This window comes from Aotus nancymaae, unplaced genomic scaffold (genome assembly GCF_030222135.1).
Source record: "Aotus nancymaae isolate 86718 unplaced genomic scaffold, 86718_ANA_hifiasm-v0.15.2.pri h1tg000007l, whole genome shotgun sequence".
Lineage (NCBI taxonomy): Eukaryota > Metazoa > Chordata > Mammalia > Primates > Aotidae > Aotus > Aotus nancymaae.
The window spans coordinates 28130127-28150815 of record NW_026988418.1 but is presented as its reverse complement, the minus strand read 5'-3'; the positions used below and the strand labels follow the sequence as shown (position 1 = coordinate 28150815).

The following is a 20689-nucleotide window of genomic DNA, read 5'->3' as shown; positions in this document are numbered from 1 at the left end:
ACATTGTCACAGAGATGAAAACTGGTCAAAATCAGGTTGTAATAATCTCTTTGTCGTCTGAAGTCATGCCTGAGAAGGTCAGATAGGGTTTTCTGAATCAATCAAGGGAAGGTAGAATTTCATCCAACATGATTTTTGTGCAGTTGTTGTATTCAGATCCCTGGAAACATAGGTGCCTTAAGTTTATCAGTTATCCAGAACACTGAATTCTGGATAACAGAGGAACAGGGCTGTGTAAACAACTCTACTGAGTAATAGATGGCCTCCTGGCCTCTGGTTTCTGACTCTGTGTTCCCTTTTATCCAAGGACAAGATGTTACAAAAATAATTCAGAGTGACTCCCAGGGGTAGCCCCATGAACTTGCTGGTCTCTCTGACTGTGCTGGCAGAGGAGGATGAATCACCAGCAGCAGAATGTTGACTCCCTCAGTGCTGTTAGTGGATGTCCCAGCCAGACGTGCCAACCAGGGAGACAAGCTTTGGGAAAGTTCTTTCTGACTCATTCACATCATGATTTACACAAGAAAACCTCTAGCTTCTCATTTTATTTTTTTTCTTTGTGTGTATGTGTACAGCGAGGTAGGGTGAAGGTATAGATTCTTCAAGTGAATATTCAAATTAACTCTTACCAGTAGCAGTATTTGAACTTTTTGCTCACTTAACTTTTATTGTCCTGTCTCAATGTACAGTGCTTATATATCCATCAAGGAGTAGCTGATTCGTTAAGAATCTTTAAGGATATTATTTTTACACATTGAATTTCAGGTGTCCTATACCCATGCCTTTCCTATCATCTCCTATGTGTGAGTGCTCCCACCCCACGTAGCACACCTTCACATACTGGGGACTTTCCTTTTTCTGAGGAATTCACATGCATCTAGGGATTTGGGTTCTTCTTGGGTGGTGTCCCTTTAGGAAAGTCCAGACTCTTTAGGGGGACATTTGTAGCCTGGGCCCAGTTTTCCTCCTTAACTCATCTTTTTCAGTTCTACACAAACCTGTTTAGTCTCCAGTCAAGTGCCTTACCCTCTTGCTTTCCTTCTACGTCTTCTTCTTCTTTTTTTTTTTTTGAGATGGAGTCTTGCTCTGTCGCCCAGGCTGGAAGGCAGTGGTGTGATCTCAGCTCACTCCAACTGCCACTTCCCAGTTCAAGTGATTCTCCTGCCTCAGCCTCCTGAGTAGTGGGATTACAGGTGCGTACCACCACACCTGACTAATTTTTGTGTTTTTAGTAGAGATGGGGTTTCACCATGTTGGCCAGGCTGGTCTTGAACTCCTGACCTCAAGTGATCTGCCTGCCTTGGCCTCCCAAAGTGCTGGGATTGCAGACGTGAACCACTGTGCCGGACCCCACTTTCCTTCTTTTGTTATTTCTTCATGTTTCCCTTATTTGGAATGTTCCCCTCACTCAGCTCCTGTTTTCATCCTGTTTGTATCCGGCCCTTTCTAAAGGCCTGGTTCACATCCCACCTTCTTTGTAGTAGTAATAGTAGTATTGCATTCCTGCTGTGAGCCAGTTGTCCTACTATATTTATGTGTATATTTTTCCCAGAGTTTAAAACAAGCCCATAAAATGATTACGATTATCCTTATTTGCAAATGAGTAAACAGTCATGGAAAGTTAAAAATTATTTGAAGCCAGCTACTAAGTGGCAGGGCTGAGGTTTTCCTGAGCCTGAACATTCAACCCCACCACGCTGGTTTTCCCTGCTGTCCTCTGGATCTGATGATATTCACTACACCAGCCCCACTGTCACACCTTCTCCAGACGTGCTCTTTTCCCTTGGTTGGGTGTGGCCTGTGTTTGGCAGTCAGTCATGTATTATTACCTTGCTTTGTGCTTGGGTTGTTAATTCTTCTTTGGTGATATATCTTTTCTTGTATTGTTTTCTTGTCACTGAGCTGTGCATTGCAGGCTTTACAGAACGCGTTTTTGTTCATTTTACTTAATGATGTCCTGGAACAAGTGAGTTATTTCTCCTAGTTATATTTAGCCCAATTAGTCATTTATATCCTGCCATAATATTTGTCTCCACTAATTGCTAAGTAGTCTCGCAAATTATCCTTCAGTCTTCTTTTTCTACACTTTTATTCCTGGGAAGGAAAGACAAAAGAAGCTCTGTGCCTGTAGTGCACCCCACCCTCTGCAGGGAAACCAACAGAAAAATTAAGTGGAATGAAAGACCAGGCATCGCCACTAAATAGTTTGGTACATTGAAATGGATGCCAGTTTGGCTAAATTCAAGTGTTGTTTGTTAGGGCTATTTGGTAAAAGAATTGTGAATGTAGACATGCGCTGGACTCTGCTTCAAGAATAGTGTCTTGTTGAGACTGCCTTCCTATGTGCAGAGTGAGAAAAGGAGCATTTACCTTGAGAAAGAATAACTGCATCTGATTACCCTTTCAATTAATTGGTAGAGAAATATAATTAAAGATTCCTAACCTATTTCAGGATACCATCTACGATCCAAATCTCCAAGACTTGGATAGCTTCCCTCTCCTTGAGTAGTTCGCATTGATAGGTATACACTGAACTCTTCATTCACTGTAACCATTGTTTCCAGAAATACATTTAAAATTTTGCACAGTTGCAAGGTACACAGAATAGATTTTGAATTCTTTAGGTTCTATGAAGCGTCCCTAGTTGTGATCATGAAGTTAGACACCTGGGACTATGGGACTAAGTCATGTGTAAGAATAGTGGTTTGGCAGAATTTTAAAAAAAGATCTTCTATGCTTTGTGGGTATAGTTTCTACATTTTCTAGATCTTTGTGGTACCATTATATGGCTGTAGGAGGTAACCAACTGAAGAGCTTTCTGGGAGGAGAAACTTATTGTGAAATAAAGACTGTGAATGTGCATCGTATGGGTCTCAGTCCAGCTGTTTGTATTGAAACATCATAAGCTACACATTGTGGGAAAAGAGAAGTGATCTTCTGGTAACCAAAGAAGTTTGAGGTGAAATATGTTTCACTGTTTCATATTCAGCTGGGGAACATCTCACTGTTTTATATCCACTGTCTCATATTTGCTGAAATAAAAACAAATAAAAGGTAAATTTGATTGGCAGCAGTCTTACTGGGTCATTTAAAACTGTGTTTTTCAAACTGTAGTCTGTTTTTTCTGGGCTGTGAAATCTGTTTCATGGATCTTTTTTAGCATTTAAAAATGTATTAAATATAAGAAAATATAGAACAGAAGGTAGAGGGAATGGCACAGAGTAAGGATAAATATCTTTTTGTGAAACTTGTGTGTCATATACACACATATATACTATAAAATATATTTTTTACTATGGATCATGATCAAAAAAGACTGAAAAGCTTTTTTAAGCATGGCTATCAGCATAGGTTCCTAGGATATCAGACAGTATGTGTAACCCTAACTGGATTCTTGGCTGAATGCCAGGGGAAACTGGGGCAGACTGGGGAGGAGTGAGAGGTGGCACAGTGGCTCCAGAAGAGCAGTGGTGACCTGCTGATCCTGCTCTGCCCTGATGCAGCTGCTGCCTTGGTAAAGTCTAAGTGCATTACTCATTATGCAGATAGGGTTCGCTGAGAGCTCTGCCAACAGTTTAAGATTGGAGTCTTCGTTGGCAGGGCAATTTCAAAGCTGAACATGAAAACTGATTACAGTTTTTTGATTGAGGGGGCCAAGTGTAGGGGGCCATATAGAGAAACACTTTTCTTGAGATTTCCTCTTTTTTTTTTTTGAGACGGAATCTCACTCTGATGCCCAGGCTGAAGTGCAGTGGCATGATACCTGCTCATTGCAACCTCCACCTCTTGAGTTTGAGCAATTCTCCTGCCTCAGTCTCCTGAGTAGCTGGGATTATAGGCGCCCACTCCTATGCCCGGCTCACTTTTTTGTTTTTGTTTTTGTTTTGTTTTGTTTTTTTGTTTTTAGTAGAGACAGGGTTTCACTATATTGGCCAGGCTGGTTTTGAACTCCTGACCTCAAGTGATCCGCCTACCTTGGCCTCCCAAAGTGCTAGGATTACAGGCGTGAGCCACTGTGCCCAACCTTGTTTTGTTTTGTTTTTTCTCCCTTAACTTATATTTTGAGGCAATAGCTGAGTACCTTTAGTGTATAGACAGGAATGGACATTTGCCATTTGGGGGATTGTCCAGCATCTGAACCCCCTTTGTTTCTAGAGTGATCTCCATTGTTGCTATGGAAGCTGAAGGAGGTGCATACACATAACTGGAGGCAAACTAGGTTCAACCTCTTTGATCTCTTCGTCTCAGGACTTTGAATCTGGAGGGAGTGGTGCAAACACTTAGAGGTGACTTGAACATTCATGGAAGCAGCAGAATTGGGAGTCCAGTCCTGGTGATGGCTGGTGACCAGTGGAGGCTGTGTGAGCAATGGTGTCTTTATCAGGCTGTTCTGCTGTCCTTCTGTATTTCCCCTAAACTCATTTCTACTCTTAGGTAAGCAGAGCTGGTTTATGTTGATTGTTTCCAAGAATGCTAAATGGGTACAGGAACCATGTTAGATTGGTGTCTGCCCAAAGTAAATTTAGTATGTGTCAGGTGAGAGGAAGTAGGTGCCTGCATGGTGGACAGGGTTGTTTCCTATGTAATCCTTTAAATTATGGCTAACTTCAAGCTTTGTCAGATGGCTTATCAGCAAGAGATTCTATGTCTTTGCATTGTGATGTTTTGGAAATACATATTAATACAAAATGAGTTGTGTTAGGTGTAGCACAAAATGATTTCATAAGTTAGAGTTTATTTCTGTTTCATGCTTTTTAAAGCCTTGAGTATACTCACAGAAAGCTGAAATGAGTGAGCTTTTTGTTTTAGCATAAGAGATTTAGGGAAATCTTGAATCATCACAACTTCCCTGTAAAGTAGATACTTCTATTATTCCCATTTTTCAGAGGAAACAAACTAGAGAGGTTAAGAAACTTGCCTAAGGTCACACAGAGAGTGGGTGTTAGAGCTGGGATCTGGACCCAGGTGAGGGTGACTCCAAGACCAGGCTTTTAACTGCTTCTGTAAGGAACTTTGGAGGGCATCCAGTACTTTTTCATTATGCAGGATTTGAGCTCAGAGAGGTTAAGATGCTTGCTCAAGACCAGGCAGATCCTAGTGAATCTGGGCTGAAACGTGGGCCTCTTCTGATTGGCGGGAAGAAGCTTGCACACAAGCTCTGTCCCCTTTGCACACTTTTCTCCTTTCCTTGCTGTCTGCCTTTTTCCTGCATGATTCCTCCTGGTCTATATACTCTTTCCTGCACAATTGTCTTTGTGATTTTTCTTCTTTCTGGCCTTTTGTTTGTTTGTTTTTAGAACAGCTGTACTCTTCCTCTCTCTTTTTCAACCTTCTCCATTTCTGAAAACTGGGAGCAAATTCATCTCTCCTTGATCCCCTCTCAGCTCAAAGCATGGCCCTTGTGCCCTCTCTTATTGACTCCCATGGTTCTCACTGTCTGTCTCTTAGCATATCCTCACAGCCTCTTCCCTGGGGTTCCCGTGTATATGTTAGTCTTGCCAGCTGTCAGAAGACTGTAAGACTTGTGGCATACTCAGATGTATTTGTGTTACTTCTTTGGATTCCCCTGAAGTCCCACACCTTGCCCAAGGCAGAGTGGCAAACGGAAAGGGCAGTGAGGCTAAAGCTGAGAAATGTGCTTGAGACCTATTTCACCTCTCACTGGCCAGTTGACCGTGGGAATGCCTTCGTCGAGTCTTCTCATCTGTGAAGAGGCTGTGAAACTCAAATGTGGTTATAGATGTGAAAGCCCTTTTTAAGCTATAAAGTGCTATATAAATGCAAGGTTTTATTATGATGGCACAAGTGCTTCAGAAGTATTTTTGGGATAAATGAGTAAAAAGCACATATTGTAGCTGGGTGAGGTGGCTCATGCCTGTAATCTTAGCAGTTTGGAAGGCTGAGATGGGAGGATTGCTTGAGCCTAGGAGTACGAGACCACCCTGAGCACCACAGTGAGACCCCATCTCCAAAAACAACAACAGAAATTAGCTGGATGTGATGGTATGTGCCTGTTATTCCAGCTTCTTGGGATGCTGAGACAGAAGGTTCACTTGAGCCCAGGAGGTCAAGGCTGCAGTAAACCATGATTGTGCCACTGTATTCCAGCCTAGGTGACAGAGCGAGACTCTGTCCATGCCCCCCGCCCCCCCAAAAAAGCACATACTATGAAGACAAGCCGTTCTTCCCATCCCCCATGTTTTGAGTGTCCATTTGTGCCACCAAGTCTTTGGCCCTGGGGTGAGGATATGGATGGCTTCACTAAATCTTATATTCTGTGCTCTTTAATAATATTATAGATGTATTAGTGGTAATTAATTTAAAAGAAGAAAAAGTAAAAAAAAAAAGTAGCAAAGTCTCTTGGTACAATATGGCTTTTAGGAAGACACTTACTTTAATTAAGCAAAGTACTATATTTACTTTGATCAGAAACTGTCTCATTGAAAGCAGGCTCATTGGGAGCAGGGCGAAGCACCAAACCATTGAGCTGGCATTGATTATTTGATCATCCCTAGTTTATTGTAAATGAAGCAGCACTTACGGTTCTGGGGTATTCCTGGAATTGCTGCTATAGTTGGAAGTGAGTTATTCTGTGTGGCAGGAGTGGCACATAGAAAAGCCATAATTCTGGCTTGCTGACAGGAAAAATAGCAGATTTTGTATACGTATGATGTCGTTCTTTGGCTGGAATCCATCAGCTTTACAGTGTCTTGTGATGCTTTCATCAGAACTGTTATTCTGCCTCTCAGCATAGCAGTGAGGTCCTGGTAGCAGTAGATACAAGTCATTTTCCATGGCTCTCGGGTGCGAAGCCACTGGCAGTTTCCCTGGCTTGTTGTGTGGGGTAGGCTGTTTAGGAGGCTCCCTTTCCATGTGCCACTAGACGTGGACCTGTCCACATGCTATTAAGACTTTCCTCTCACACTGCAGCAGTGGTGCCAGAGCAGAGCGTTAGCAGTGGGCAGGAACACAGGGAAGGCTGGGGCACTTCAATGATTTTTTTAATGACAGTTCTTTCTGTCTACAGAAGGAAGAGTGTTGGAGTAAGATCCGTCTCCTGGGTGGTTGTTAGACTATGGAAAGTACTAAAAATCCAGAGAAGACAGTGGTGTTGGTGATGGGGACAGTTTAGAGCAGCTCTTCCCCGCTGTGGAAAGAGCAGGGTCCTTGGAATCAGGACGTTTGACTCCTGGCATTCTTGCTGATTAGCCTAAAACCTCTCTTGCTTTTTATGGGAATTAAGTGCAAGTGCCTAACTCCAGGCATAAGATATTGAAATGCTTAGTACATATTGGGTTTTTTTTTCCCTCCTTGACTGGAACTGTATTCCATCAAGCTGTAATCAATTTAACCAATTATGGTCAAAATATGAGTACTTACTGCATGCTAAAACTCTGTTAGGCACTTTACATGCATTAACGGATTTAACTCATAACAGCCCAGTGAAATAAATGCTATTTTTATCTCCCCACTTACACGAAGAACATTGAGGGTTAGGGATATTAACTAATTTGCCTAAGATTACAGCAGCTAGTTGGTGGAGACATCAGAATTCAAACCCAGGTTACAATGACTCCAGTCCATGCTCTTAACTGCTTTGCTGTGTCATCCAAGCTTAATGGGGCTTTGATTTGTAACTAGGGTTTTGGTCAGAATCCCTATTTATTCTTTGCTCTTCGAAGCAGATTGATAGCCCACTTTAGTCCTCTGCCATAAAGACTATGTTATATTGTGTCAACACCTTTCTGGACACTTTCACATCTATAGCCTCTTGCAAAAGGGCATTGTAGGTACTTGATGAAGAGTTTTTGAAAGTTTTTTTTTTTTTTTTTTTTTTTTTCCCTTTCCAAAACAGACAGGGTCTTAACAAATTGCCCAGGCTGGACTCAAACTCCTGGGGCTTAAGCAATCCTCCTGCCTCAAATTCTCACTGAAAGATCTTTTTAATCCTTGCACCAACCCTTTAGGCAGGATGTTTCCTCTTAGGTTAGTAGATAGGGAAACTGGCTCAGATGAAAGTGACTTGCTCATGGTCACACTTGCTACTAGTATAGAGTCAGTGAGAACCTGTATTCCTTGGATTACTGTGCTTTTTTCATTGCATGATGTTGCTTACTTTGTACCTTCATCTTTCATTTGCAGCTGTTATTGAACATACTTGTTGATCACCTGATTTTGTGCTGAGGATAAAGCACTAAACAAAAGACAAAAAAACCCTGGTCCTCCTGTAGTTTACATTGTTGTATTAGGTTTTCTCACCAATGTTAAGACTGGTGCCTGCTGAAATAGTTTATTAAGGCTTAAGGTATTTAGTCTTAAAATTTCTTAAGATATTAAGCTGATTTTAGGGCATTTTCTAAATTACATATTTTTATTTCAGCTTTTCTGAGTTCATACCTTAATTCATCAACATTTCATTTGCATTTTTCTACTTCAGAAATAAAAAGCCTTGATTCCTTTACGACAAACACAAAGTCATTCATTATATGGTTTCTTTAGTGAAAATAATCAGATATCCATATTTTAATTCTTGTCATTGATTTTCACTATCAACCAGTCTGTTTAACTGTAAAAACCTGGCAGCAGCCCTTCTGAATGCTAGGGGAAGCTGGGGCAGACTGGGGAGAAGTGAGAGGTGGCACGGTGGCTTCGGAGGAACAGTGGTGACCTGCCGATCCTGCTCTGAGGCCAAAGGGTCTCATTCTGACAGTCATATTTATGAACATTAAAATAGTCTCTTTGTATTTTTTTGTCTGCTATCCAAAATGTAATTGTATATTCTTCCCTTGCACAGATACCAGTCTTTCAAAAGATGTCCTTGAAAATTTAAGAGAGTTCCAGTTTTTTCAGACAGATTGCTGGAATTTTGCATTTTTGAAAACATTTGTGACATTTTATCTACTGCAGTGAGGCTTTGTTCCAACCCACAGAATTGTGTTTTGTTTCTTTTATTTTTTTCCCTTGTTGAAAAAGTGTCAGATAAACTTGTCTCTCATAAGACTGTGATAAACTAAAGCAATTTGAGTAATCCACAAATTTCCCTTTTTTTCATATAAAGCAGCACCTACAAAATTGAGCTACAAAAGTAATCCTCTGTCACCAAAAGAAAGGTATTTTCTTTCAAATCCTTGACAGTTTTATAAATAAATTAGGGTGGAAGAATTCACTGCTATCATCAAAAAGCTTCTGATTACTCATCCTGGTCTTTCCTGTTTTCTAAGCATCTTTTATTAATTTGAGTTGGTAACTGAACCCAGTGAATCATGTTCTTTTTAAAGAGTATTTTGTGATCCTCCTGGTGAATCTTTCTAGCATTGATGATTTTTCCTTTTGTATATTACAGCAAGAAACTTGAATTTATTTCTTGGAATTATCCAAAGTGTTTATTAATATAAACTGATCTTACTCCTTTTCTACCTGCTCTAAAAATAATCAGCTAGATCACATTTTCTGGTTTATTTTAGATGAAATATTATTTGTTGAAGTCATTACACAAATGCTGTAGCACAAAAAAAAAAAAAAAACCCCAAAAAACAAAAACACTTGTCATCCTGAATGAGGACAGTTGTCATTTCTTATAAAGTGGATAAGAAACCTTAGGTTTAAAGTGCTTAGAATCGTGCCTACCATGTCTTCTAAGTGCTATGTGGGTGTTTTCTATTTTTATCTTCGGGATGGCAAATCCTCAAGAGTAGAGATTTTGCTGTTATTGAATCAGGATTCAAAAGCATCATAGTTAATGCATATTGTCTAGAAATTCTGTTGCTACTCTTGTTTTCTCAAAGTTTAATCTCTAGGCTAAGCATCACAAATCTATACCATTTTACTGTCCTGTTCAGTAATACTGCAGATCAGTTTGAAGATTAGGTATAATGTGATTGCAACATAGTATTGCTTGCAGAAGAAACAGAATGATTGGAAAACCAAAATCTCCTTGATTACTGGTTTTGTAGAATTCCAGTTCCAGAAGAATCTTAGTGATTTTAGTTGGATCCTTGAATCTTACATGAGACTCAGAGAAGTTCCATGACTCCTAAGTTGAAATAACACGGTCTAATGGTGCATATTAAAACACTTTGTAGGTTCTAAAACGGTTTATGTGGTAGCCCTTCTGAATGGAGCCTGGGCCTGGTGGAATTTACAGGTCTCTTCCTGTCCTAAAAGGCTCTGAGTTTGTGACCCTTTCCTGGTTTGAGGCATATTTTGCAGTACTCCCCTCTGGTTAGTTTTCACTGATCCCTGGCAGCTGGTAATGGTGTGCTGTGGGGAAACCTGGGGTAGACAGGCTCCAGACATGCAGTTAGCAAGCACTGCCTATGGACTGACCAGTGCTGTTGGGTGTCCAAGTATAAAAAGGAGTATTGTTGAGGTTTTTCTATTCAAGCAACTGGAGAGACCAGCCTAGCTCCTTTCTGCCACCAGGGCCTTTTTTCCCCATACATGCTGATCCTTCTGCTGAGACTGCTGTCTCCCAGTTGGCTTCATGCCCCACCTTCCTGGCCATCCATTGCATCTTAGCTCAATGTACTTTCCCTCCTGAACCCCAGACCAGATCACATTCCCTCTATTTTATGTTCTCTCATTTTCCTTCATAACATTTTTAGCTCTTTGTAATGACCTCTTCCTGTACATCTTGGTTCGATTCCATTGTTCCTATTGACTGTAAGCTCCACGTGGGCAGGGACCATATTGTTCTTGTCCTTTGAGTTAACTTAGTTTTTGCAGAGCTGTTCAAAAATACTTGTTGAATGAATGAATCTCTTAAGTGTAGCGTCTGAAGTCGTGCTTCTGAGCAGAAGCAAGGCATTAGCATGTAGCTAGTTTCTAATTGCTGTTTTGAGGTAGGGCAGGGTGTTTATTCACATAATTAGAACAATTGATTATATTAATTTTTAAAAAGCTTTCGTGTAACGATTTGTTTTTTCTTGTTAAAATTGGTCATACCAAAATAGCCAAATCAAAGTAATCACAATCAAATTCATACTTGTATCTCCTGCCAGGGATACTTTTGCTTAAGTCTTACTCACTGCAGAAAGCCTTCCCAAACCAGCACTTGCCAGTGTTAGTCACCAGAGCTAACAACATCCTGAGGCACTCACGCTGTTGATTTTAGGTTGCTTTTGTGTTTCCATTTGTGCTGTCTCTGACCTTCTATTGTAAGGCCCTGTGGGGCTGCTGGCCCGGTGGCCTCAGAGATAACCCATCTCCCTCTCCCCCTCCACTGCTGCCCTGTAATGCTTGGTACTGTGCTCTTCCTAAAACTGGATTCTGATAAAATGTGTTGAGTGTCCAGACAGAAAACTGAGGGAATAATCACTGTTAACTTGAGAACCAATTTTGAATCACCAAGTTTGGGAGCTTGTTATTTGCAAAAATAATTTGATTCTACTGTTAAAGAATGTGTGAGATGCAACAGGGAAAGCAGTTGAAATAATACAAAACTCTGTGTGTGTGCGTGTGTGCGTGCGCGCTTGTGTGTGTGTGCGTGTGTAGACAAGGTTGGGGGAGGGTAATTCTAAAGGGAATGAGAAATAAAAGTGCACATTTTTGGATGTCCTAAACTATTGTTCACAGCATCAGGAGAGGGGTTGTTGATGGAAAAAGCATACAATTTTCGCTTATATTGGACAGGATACTCCATGCCAGGAAGCAGAAATCCCTGGCTTCCTTTCTCGATGCAGTGAAATTAGTATCCTCTTTGATGTTTACACCCTATGATGTCTCTGTCCTCTTGATGTCCTCATCAGTCATTTTGTTTTGTTTTGTTTTGTTTTCCTTCTTCCTCCCAAATGCTTTTTCTTGCCTGCTTATGGTTTGGGCTGCTTCCTTAATGAAAATGCCCTCTTATTTTCAGATGCAATTACCTCTGCCACTGATTTATTAATTTTTGTCTTTAGCTCTGCTCTGAAGAAGCTTTGGAAAGTAGAGAAGAAAATCCAGTCTGCTTCTTGGGGAACATTGGACAGCTGAATAAATGCAGGTATGTAGATTTGCACACACACACACACACACACACACACATATATATATATATATATATATATATTTAATCTGGCTTTAAAAAAATTGATGAAACCATGTTCTTGAGCCTGTAGGGGTATTGGTACCATTGCCTTTATTTTTAAAAAATTTTTAAAAATAAAGGCAATGGTACTGATTAAATAAATTGAGTATGCTGGTTAAAAAAAGAATCTCGAGTACAAAAGTATAGGAGGCAGAGAAAAAGTTAAACTTCCCTTATAATTTCTCTTAGATGTTCACCAGTTAACAATTTATTGTATGTTCTTCCAGATTTTAATCTTCCTGTGCATATGCAAGATCATAATATCCATATTATGCTTTTTCCACTTTCCAGAATGTCCTGTACATCTTTCTGTGTTGATTCACATACAGCTTTATGTTATCCTTTTTGACAACCATATAGTAATCCTGTGTGTTGATATGCCTGTTTTGTTTAGTGAGTCCTCTCCTATTGGACATTGTTAGTTGGATTTTTTCCTGTTTCAAACAATGCCCCATCTTGTAAGTATATAATTACATGCATTTGCCTGTTTATTTCCTTATAGTTAAAGGGTATAACACTGTCTTTGAATTCTTCCTGTCATGTCTGTAAAGAATCTCAAGGACAAAGGTTTATCTTACATTATGAAGCAAGCTTTTAGCTACCCTGTTTTCCATCACAGTTTTTCAGTGTGGGGTAGAAGTGCTGGTTAGGGGTTCAGTGCTGGGTTTTCAAGTGGTCTCACTTGTTGATCTGAATTTCAAGGTAAATTATGAGCTTACTCTTTCAGGCTGGTTTCCAGAAGATTCTGGTCTTCAGATATATTTGGAAATTAAACGGTTAAAATTGAATACCTCTCAGTTTGTGGCATTGAGACATATCTGGTTAATGCTCCTCTTTTCAGTATCTCTCCTCACCAGGGCAGCTAATAGACCAAGAGAATGAATGTTGTAAAGAGAACTGTGACTGCTATCTGTCCTATATGACTTTTCTTATTTGGGGGAGCCTCCTTGGGTCATTCTGCAAGCACCCACTATGTGTAAACCTCTGTGCTTCTTACAGGATATAGAGACAAATGACTCAGTTCTTATCTCAAGGAACTCACCGCATGTGCGAGTGAGAGAAAGACAGATAGACCTGTGAGTAAGATGCTCAAATTTCCTGTGGTTAGTACAGTGGGATAAATTTAGGAGCAAGAAGTGAGGGCCTTAGGTAATGGGATGGAGGTTCAGAGAAGGCTTCCTGCAGGAGGAGATATCTGAGCTAAATTCTAAAGAAAGTTGAAGTTTGCCATGCATGGGATACGGTGGACAGGTATTCCTGTAGAGGAATCAGCGTGAGTGATGGCAGGAGGGTGAGAAACAGCACTGGGCAAGGGAGGATACAGTAACAGTGACAGTCTTGTGGGTTTCAAGCATGAAGCAGGAAGCTCAGCGTGATTAGAAGATAAGGCTAGGAAGGCTGACCAGCCAGATAATTGGGTGGGGGAGGGGGGGTTCTGTTTCAGAGTCTCAGAATTGCTCTGTAGATTAATGGGAAGCCCTTGCAGGATCTGTTATGTGCTACGGAGACATTGCTTCAGGGGTTTAGTGAAGGTTGGCTTGGCAGACAGGAAGAAAGTAGTAGGAGTGTGAGGTCAGCAAATTAGTTTGTAGGCAATTGGTATTGAGCAAGAAGAAACAATGCATAGGGCTTTCCCTTGTTTCTTTCCTCCTTTCTGGCCTTGCCCAAGGCTAAGTTGCTGAGGTTGGATCTTTGGTCTTCATTGGCCTCCCTTTGGAGGGTGCTTATGTGAATTACTTACTTGCAAGTCTCCCACCAGGGTTTTCTAACTATTCCAAAGCAGGGCTTCCTCCTCCCCTCCTGCTGCTGCTTCAAGGTCCTGCCCCTCCTCCTGGGGTGATGGGAACCTGGCTTCATTCCTTAATTGTTATGGGCCTTCCGTGTGACTTACAAACATGAATTGGTCATCATTTTCTGTGTACTGTCTCAGGTGGGGATGTGAAGAGAGATAAGATATGGTTCATGCCCTCATCAAGCTTGCTGTTTAGTGGGAGATGGACATGAAATTAAACTGTTGATTCTTGCATAAGTCCGTTCAAAGCTTATGTGATTCCAGTAGAAATAGCAACAGAATTAGAAACGTTATAATAATAACCAGTCTTTTAACATCGTTGGTTCCAGAATGGGCCACATTTTTCAGTTACAACTTGTGTACAAACAGGGAAGATAAATTCAGGCCATGTCTAAAATTATTCTGATTTTTGAAAATACGATCTGACCATATTTTCCAAAATATTTAATTAATTGCAATTCATTAGTTAGTATGCATAATTAATTATTTTCCATGGTCTCCTCTCTCATAAGATCTGACACGTTTGGTTTCCAGGAAGGGAAGGGGCAGGGGAGAGGTACTTATCCAACACTAACACCAAATGTTTCTGCTTTTTTACCTTCAGAACACTCTCTTTTGTCATAATAACTTTTACCACATAGAATGACCACATAGTCTTGTTTTCCTTCCGTAACAGTATCTAAATATAAAAGAGGACTGCAATGCCATGGCTTTCTGTGCTAAAATGAGGAGCTCCAAGAAGACGGAGGTGAACCTGGAGGCCCCTGAGCCAGGGGTGGAAGTGATCTTCTATCTGTCGGACAGGGAGCCCCTCCGGCTGGGCAGTGGAGAGTACACAGCAGAGGAGCTGTGCATCAGGGCTGCACAGGCATGCTGTGAGTACTGGCAGCTGCCCAGGGCTGCGGTTTCACCAACATACCAGTTCAGAAGAAGATCTGGGAGTCTCTGCACCTTGTAGCTCTGCGGAGCAGAAAAAGTTGTGGATTCTGGAGTCAGAGGTTCCTCCCTGCCTCTGCCACTGCCACTGCCACTTGCACATGACCTTACGCCAGTGATTCTAATTCTGAGGGTTTCACTTTTTACTTTCTTCATCTGTGGTGTGGCTTCTTTCTGCTCTGTCACTAATGAACTATAAGATACCAGGGGATGATGCTTGACTTCTGTGGATCCAGGCTCAGTTCTCCTTTTCCCCACATCTGTACAATTGGAATAACATCAGCACTAGATGAGATGCTTTGTAAGGCACGTGGGACTAAGTCCCTGCTCAGCAAGTAGCATCTCGCAGTATCTTAATAATTATTTGAAACTTCTCCTAAAAATTTCTCTCTCCTGCTGCTGCCATGACCTGCCCTCCCATGCATGGTGCTGAGTTGAAGTGAGAAGCTGAGTGTTGCTTTGTGGCTTAGTCAAGTTGCCAAGTTGTGAAAAGGACAACAAGGCTCTCAACAACACAAGCTTTTTTTTTTCTCCTTTCAAGTGAGAGTTGTTTTACTTAAAGTTAGCCTGTTGCCCTCAGAAGGTGGGAAACCAAAGTCCCTTTCATCCTTTGAGCTGGAGGAAGTTGGCAGTTTTTGCTTGCCTAATTTTAAATGACAAGTAAAGTTAAATCATAGAAATTAAAAGTTAAATCACAGATCTAATCCACTTGGATTGTGATGATGGTTGTACAATGCAGTAAATACACTAGTATCTGTTGAACTGTACACTTAAAATGGGTGAATTTTACAGTATGTAAATTATATCTCAAAGCTCTTTTAAAAAGGTTCAATCAGCTCATTTTTATGATGATGAAGTAGCCAGTTATGATGCCAAACAGCCTGATCCCTGCTTTACTTATACCACCTTTAACCCTCAGAACAGCTCCGAGGGGATAGGATGGTTATTTTAATAATTACTGACCTTGTTAGTAATTTGGCTTGTTTAGAAACCTATTTTCTTTCTGATATATGTCTTTCTGCCTAAAATGCTTCACATACCATAGTTTCAATAAAAGAAGTGAGGCTCATGTTATAGGGAAGAGTGTAGTAGGCTCTTGCTAACTAAACCTGACACAGGATAAAATGGGCTGAGGTATAGATTATTAGTGGGAAAATGTAGTAATATTGTGAAGTTATTTTGACTAGGCAGCAACTTGTACAAATAACCATCTTTAGACAGCAGCTTTAAATGTATTTGTAATTAGGAGAACACCTAGATATGTAAATCAGTGGTTCTAAAGTATTTTTTTAAAGCTTTGTTTTTATGTTTTCTCCCTTTCCCCTTGACATTTGGTTTATAGTGTTTATTCTCTTCGCCAAGCTTCTTGCCATTAGCACAGCAGGTATAAACCTCACTCAGTTTGTAAGCAAGGGTCATTTTTGCAGAGTCGTTGGGCTGCAGTTAATGAGGGACAGAGGAGCTGCTGGGAAGGAGATGAGAGGAGAGATCCTGTGAGTCTGAGGATGGACACAGTTGCTGGACCTCCTGTGACTCTGGGCTCAGGGTCAGCCAGTTGGAGGTGTTGGTTTCTAGCCTAGTTTATAGAAGATGAGTGTGTCTCTGCTGTAACTGGCTCAATGGAATATTGCAGAAGCTCAGTAATTTCAAAAATACATACTGAACGCCACAGATTCTTGTTGCTCTCACTGTTACTATAGAAAGTGATGTTTGAGGGCAGTACTGTTTTCTTTCCTGTTTTTCATCTCTGTGGGGTAAAGTTTTGTTCTTTTAGCTCTTATTGCTTCATTCCTTCAGTGGCTTTGTCTTGGTTTGATTCTCAGTTCTGCAGTTTACTAGATGAGTAACCTTGAACCAGACTAAATCTCAGGAGACCACAGATTCTTCATCTGCAAAATGGTAAAAACAATATTTACCTCCTTAAGTATCAGGAGGATTAAAGGGTAATACATTTTTTAATTTAAAATTTTAATACTTTAGAGATGGAGTCTTGCTGTGTCCCCTAGACTGGAATGCAGTGGTTCCATCATAGCTTACTATAGCTGTGACCTCCTGGGCTCAAAGCATCCTCTGGGCTTAGCCTCCCAAGTGACTAGGACTGCAGACAGGTGCCACCATGTCTGGTCATTTTTATTATTTACGAAGACGAGGTCTTGATATGTTGCCCAAGCTGGTGTCAAACTCTTGACTTCAAGTGATCCTTCTGCCTTAGCCTCACAAAGTGTTGGTATGACAGGTGTGAGTCACCACACTCAGTCAAAAAAGAATTTATTTATTTATTTAGGAATGAATGAATGAATGAATGAATGACAGAGTCTTGCTTTGTCACCCAGGAGTGCAGTGACACGATCTTGGCTCACTGCAACCTCTGCCTCCTAGGTCCAAGTGATTCTCCTGCCTCAGCCTCCTGAGTAGCTGGGATTATAAGTGTGCACCACCACCATGCCTGGCTACGGGGTTTTACCATATTGGCCAGGCTGGTCTCAAACTCCTGACTTCAAGTGATTCACCCACCTGGGGCTCCCAAAGTGCTGAGGTTATAAACATAAGTCACCGTGCCCACCCAAGATAATAAATTTAGAGTCTGTTAGCCTGATGCCTGACAACCCTCAGTAAATGTTAGTGTTACTGTTTTACTACTCAGTACTTTTATATAAAGAGATACGTCTTTGATCTTTCTGTTTATAGGTAGTAATACTGTTAGAATCAGACCTGTGTTAAAATTACAGACAGTTCCATGATTAAAATAAGTTACACTTGATATATGTAAGTGTTGGTACACATTCAAATGTGGATATGCATAAAGAAAAGCTGGGCTTCCAGCCCAGTCCACAAAAGCCACTTTATGAATGAAAACCTATAGCATATTTGAATTATTTGTCCTAATAATACTGGATCCAAAAGCCAATTGCCTGTGTTCCCAAGGAAAACTTCCCTTTAAAGTTTAACTCTGTATTCTCGATTTTTAAGGAATGGTGTAACTTTGAAGGGTAGCTTTTCACATTTCTTAAGAAGCATGGATTGAAGTGTTCAGGAGAGCACTAGATAGCTGCCAAGGTATCTGCAGCTTCTTTTTTGTAAATTTTATTATTACTATTATTTTTTAATTTTTTATTGCATTCTAAGTTTTGGGATACATGTCCAGAACATGCAAGATTGTTGCATAGGTACACACATGGCAGTATGGTTTGCTGCCTTCCTCCCCATCACCTGTATCTGGCATTTCTCCCCATGCTATCTCTCCCCAACTCCCCACCACCTGCTGTCCTTCCCCCATTTCCCCCCGACAGACCCCAGTGTGTGATGCTCCCCTTCCTGTGTCCATGTGTTCTCATTGTTCAACAGCCACCTATGAGTGAGAACATGCAGTGTTTGATTTTCTGTTCTTGTGTCAGTTTGCTGAGAATGATGATTTCCAGGTTCATCCATATCCCTACAAAAGACACGAACTCATCGTTTTTGATGGCTGCATAATATTCCATGGTGTATATGTGCCACATTTTCCCTGTCCAGTCTATCATCAATGAGCATTTGGGTTGGTTCCAGGTCTTTGCTATTGTAAACAGTGCCTCAATGAACATTCGTGTGCATGTGTCCTTATAATAGAACGATTTATAATCCTTTGGATATATACCCAGTAATGGGATTGCTGGGTCAAATGGAATTTCTATTTCTAGATCCTTGAGGAATTGCCACACTGTCTTCCACAATGGTTGAACTAATTTACACTCCTACCAACAGTGTAAAAGTGTTCCTGTTTCTCCACATCCTCTCCAGCATCTGTTGTCTCTAGATTTTTTAATGATCAACATTCTAACTGACGTGAGATGGTATCTCAGTGTGGTTTTGATTTGCATTTCTCTAATGACCAGTGATGATGAGCATTTTTTCATATGTTTGTTGGCCTCATGTATGTCTTCTTTTGTAAAGTGTCTGTTTATATACTTCGCTCTCTTTTGAATGGGCTTGTTTTTTTTCTTGTAAATCTATTTTAGTTCTTTGTAGATTCTGGATATCAGCTCTTTGTTTTTTTTGTTTTTTGTTTTTCCCCATTTGGCAGACATGTTTATGTATAATGAGTTAAAGTAGGCAATCCTAAAAACTTTGAATGATTTTTTTTCTATTTATTTTTACCATGACCTTTCTGTACACAGAATTGTCTTAAATTAAATCAGAATTTCCTTTGATTACATAGTCATTAAATTTTAGCGTCACTTCAGTCTGAAGGTTCTTTATCAGTAGTCCCCACCTCCCCTTTAGTGAGGCATGCTTTCAACAATGTCACTGACATATAGTCATTTGGCTTCTGGATTCCTTTTTTAAAATTTTTTATAATTTATTTATTTTACTTTAAGGTGCATACTATATCTGGCATTTCTCCCCATGTTATCCCTCCCCACCCTCCCCTCCCTCCCCAACCCTCGTTGTCTCTCCCCTACCCACCCCCACCAACTGTCCCCTGTGTGTGCTGCTCCTCTCCCTGAGTTCACGTGGTCTCGTTGTTCAACACCCACCTATCAGTGAGAACATATGGTGCTTGGCTTTCTGTTCTTGGGTCAGTTTGCTGAGAATTATGGTTTCCAGATTGATCCAAGTCCCTGCAAAGGACGCGAACTCATCGTTTTTTATGGCTGTGTAGTATTCCATGGTGTATATGTACCACATTTTCTTTGTCCAGTCTATCATTGATGGGCATTTGGGTTGGTTCCAGGACTTTGCTGTTGTACACAGGGCTGCAGTGAACATACGTGTGCATGTGTCTTTATAGTAGAATGATTTATAGTTCTTTGGGTATATACCCAAATAGTGGGATTGCTGGGTCAAATGGAACTTCTATTTCTAGATCCTTGAGAAATTGCCACACTGTCTTCCACAATGGTTGAACTAATTTACACTCCCCCCAACTGTGTAAAAGTGTTCCTATTTCTCCACATCCTCTCCAGCATCTGTTGTCTCTGGATTTTTTAATGATTGCCATTCTAACTGGTGTGAGATGATATCTCAGTGTGGTTTTGATCTGCATTTCTCTAATGACCAGTGATGATGAGCATTTTTTCATATGTTTGTTGGCCTCATATATGTCCTCTGTTGCAAAGTGTCTGTTCATATCCTTTGCCCACTTTTGAATGGGTTTTTTTTTTTTTTTTTTTTTTTTTTTGTATATCTGTTTCAGTTCTTCATAGATTCTGAATATTAGCCCTTTGTCAGATGGGTAGATTGCAAAAATTTTTTCCCATTCCGTTGGTTGCCGATTCACTCTAATGACTGTTTCTTTTGCTGTGAAGAAGCTGTGGAGTTTCATTAGGTCCCATTTGTCTATTTTGGCTTTTGCTGCCAGTGCTTTTGTGGTTTTGGTCATGAAGTCCTTGCCTATGCCTATGTCCTCAATGGTTTTGCCTAGATTTTATTCTAGAGTTTTTATGGTGTTAGGTCTTATGTTTAAGTCTTTAATCCATTTGGAGTTAATTTTGGTGTAAGGTGTCAGGAAGGGATCCAGTTTTTGCTTTCTGCACATGGCTAGCCAGTTTTCCCAACACCATTTATTAAACAGGGACTCCTTTCCCCATTGCTTTTTTTTGTCAGGTTTGTCAAAGATCAGATGGTTGTAGATGTGTTGTGTTGCCTCCAAGGCCTCTGTTCTGTTCCATTGGTCTATATCTCTGTTTTGGTACCAGTACCATGCTGTTTTGATTGCTGTAGCCTTGTAGTATAGTTTGAAGTCTGGTAGTGTGATGCCTCCCACTTTGTTCTTTTTGCTTAGAATTGACTTGGCTATGTGGGCTCTCTTTTGGTTCCATATGAAGTTTGAGGTGGTTTTTTCTGATTCTGTGAAGAAGGTCATTGGTAGCTTGATGGGGATAGCGTTGAATCTGTAAATTACTTTGGGCAGTATGGCT

The 20689-nt window shown here is 40.6% G+C and overlaps 1 protein-coding gene across 1 annotated transcript in view; it reads left to right on the top strand.

Moving 5' to 3' along the window:
* The first annotated feature begins 11897 nt into the window (after nt 1–11897).
* JAK1 (Janus kinase 1) overlaps nt 11898–20689 on the top strand; it is a 60678-nt gene continuing 51886 nt past the window's right edge. The window contains exons 1-2 of the mRNA XM_021667686.2: nt 11898–11980; nt 14533–14731. Coding sequence (XP_021523361.1) covers nt 11975–11980; nt 14533–14731 — 205 coding nt within the window. The 5' untranslated portion in view covers nt 11898–11974. The remainder of the gene's footprint in view (nt 11981–14532; nt 14732–20689) is intronic.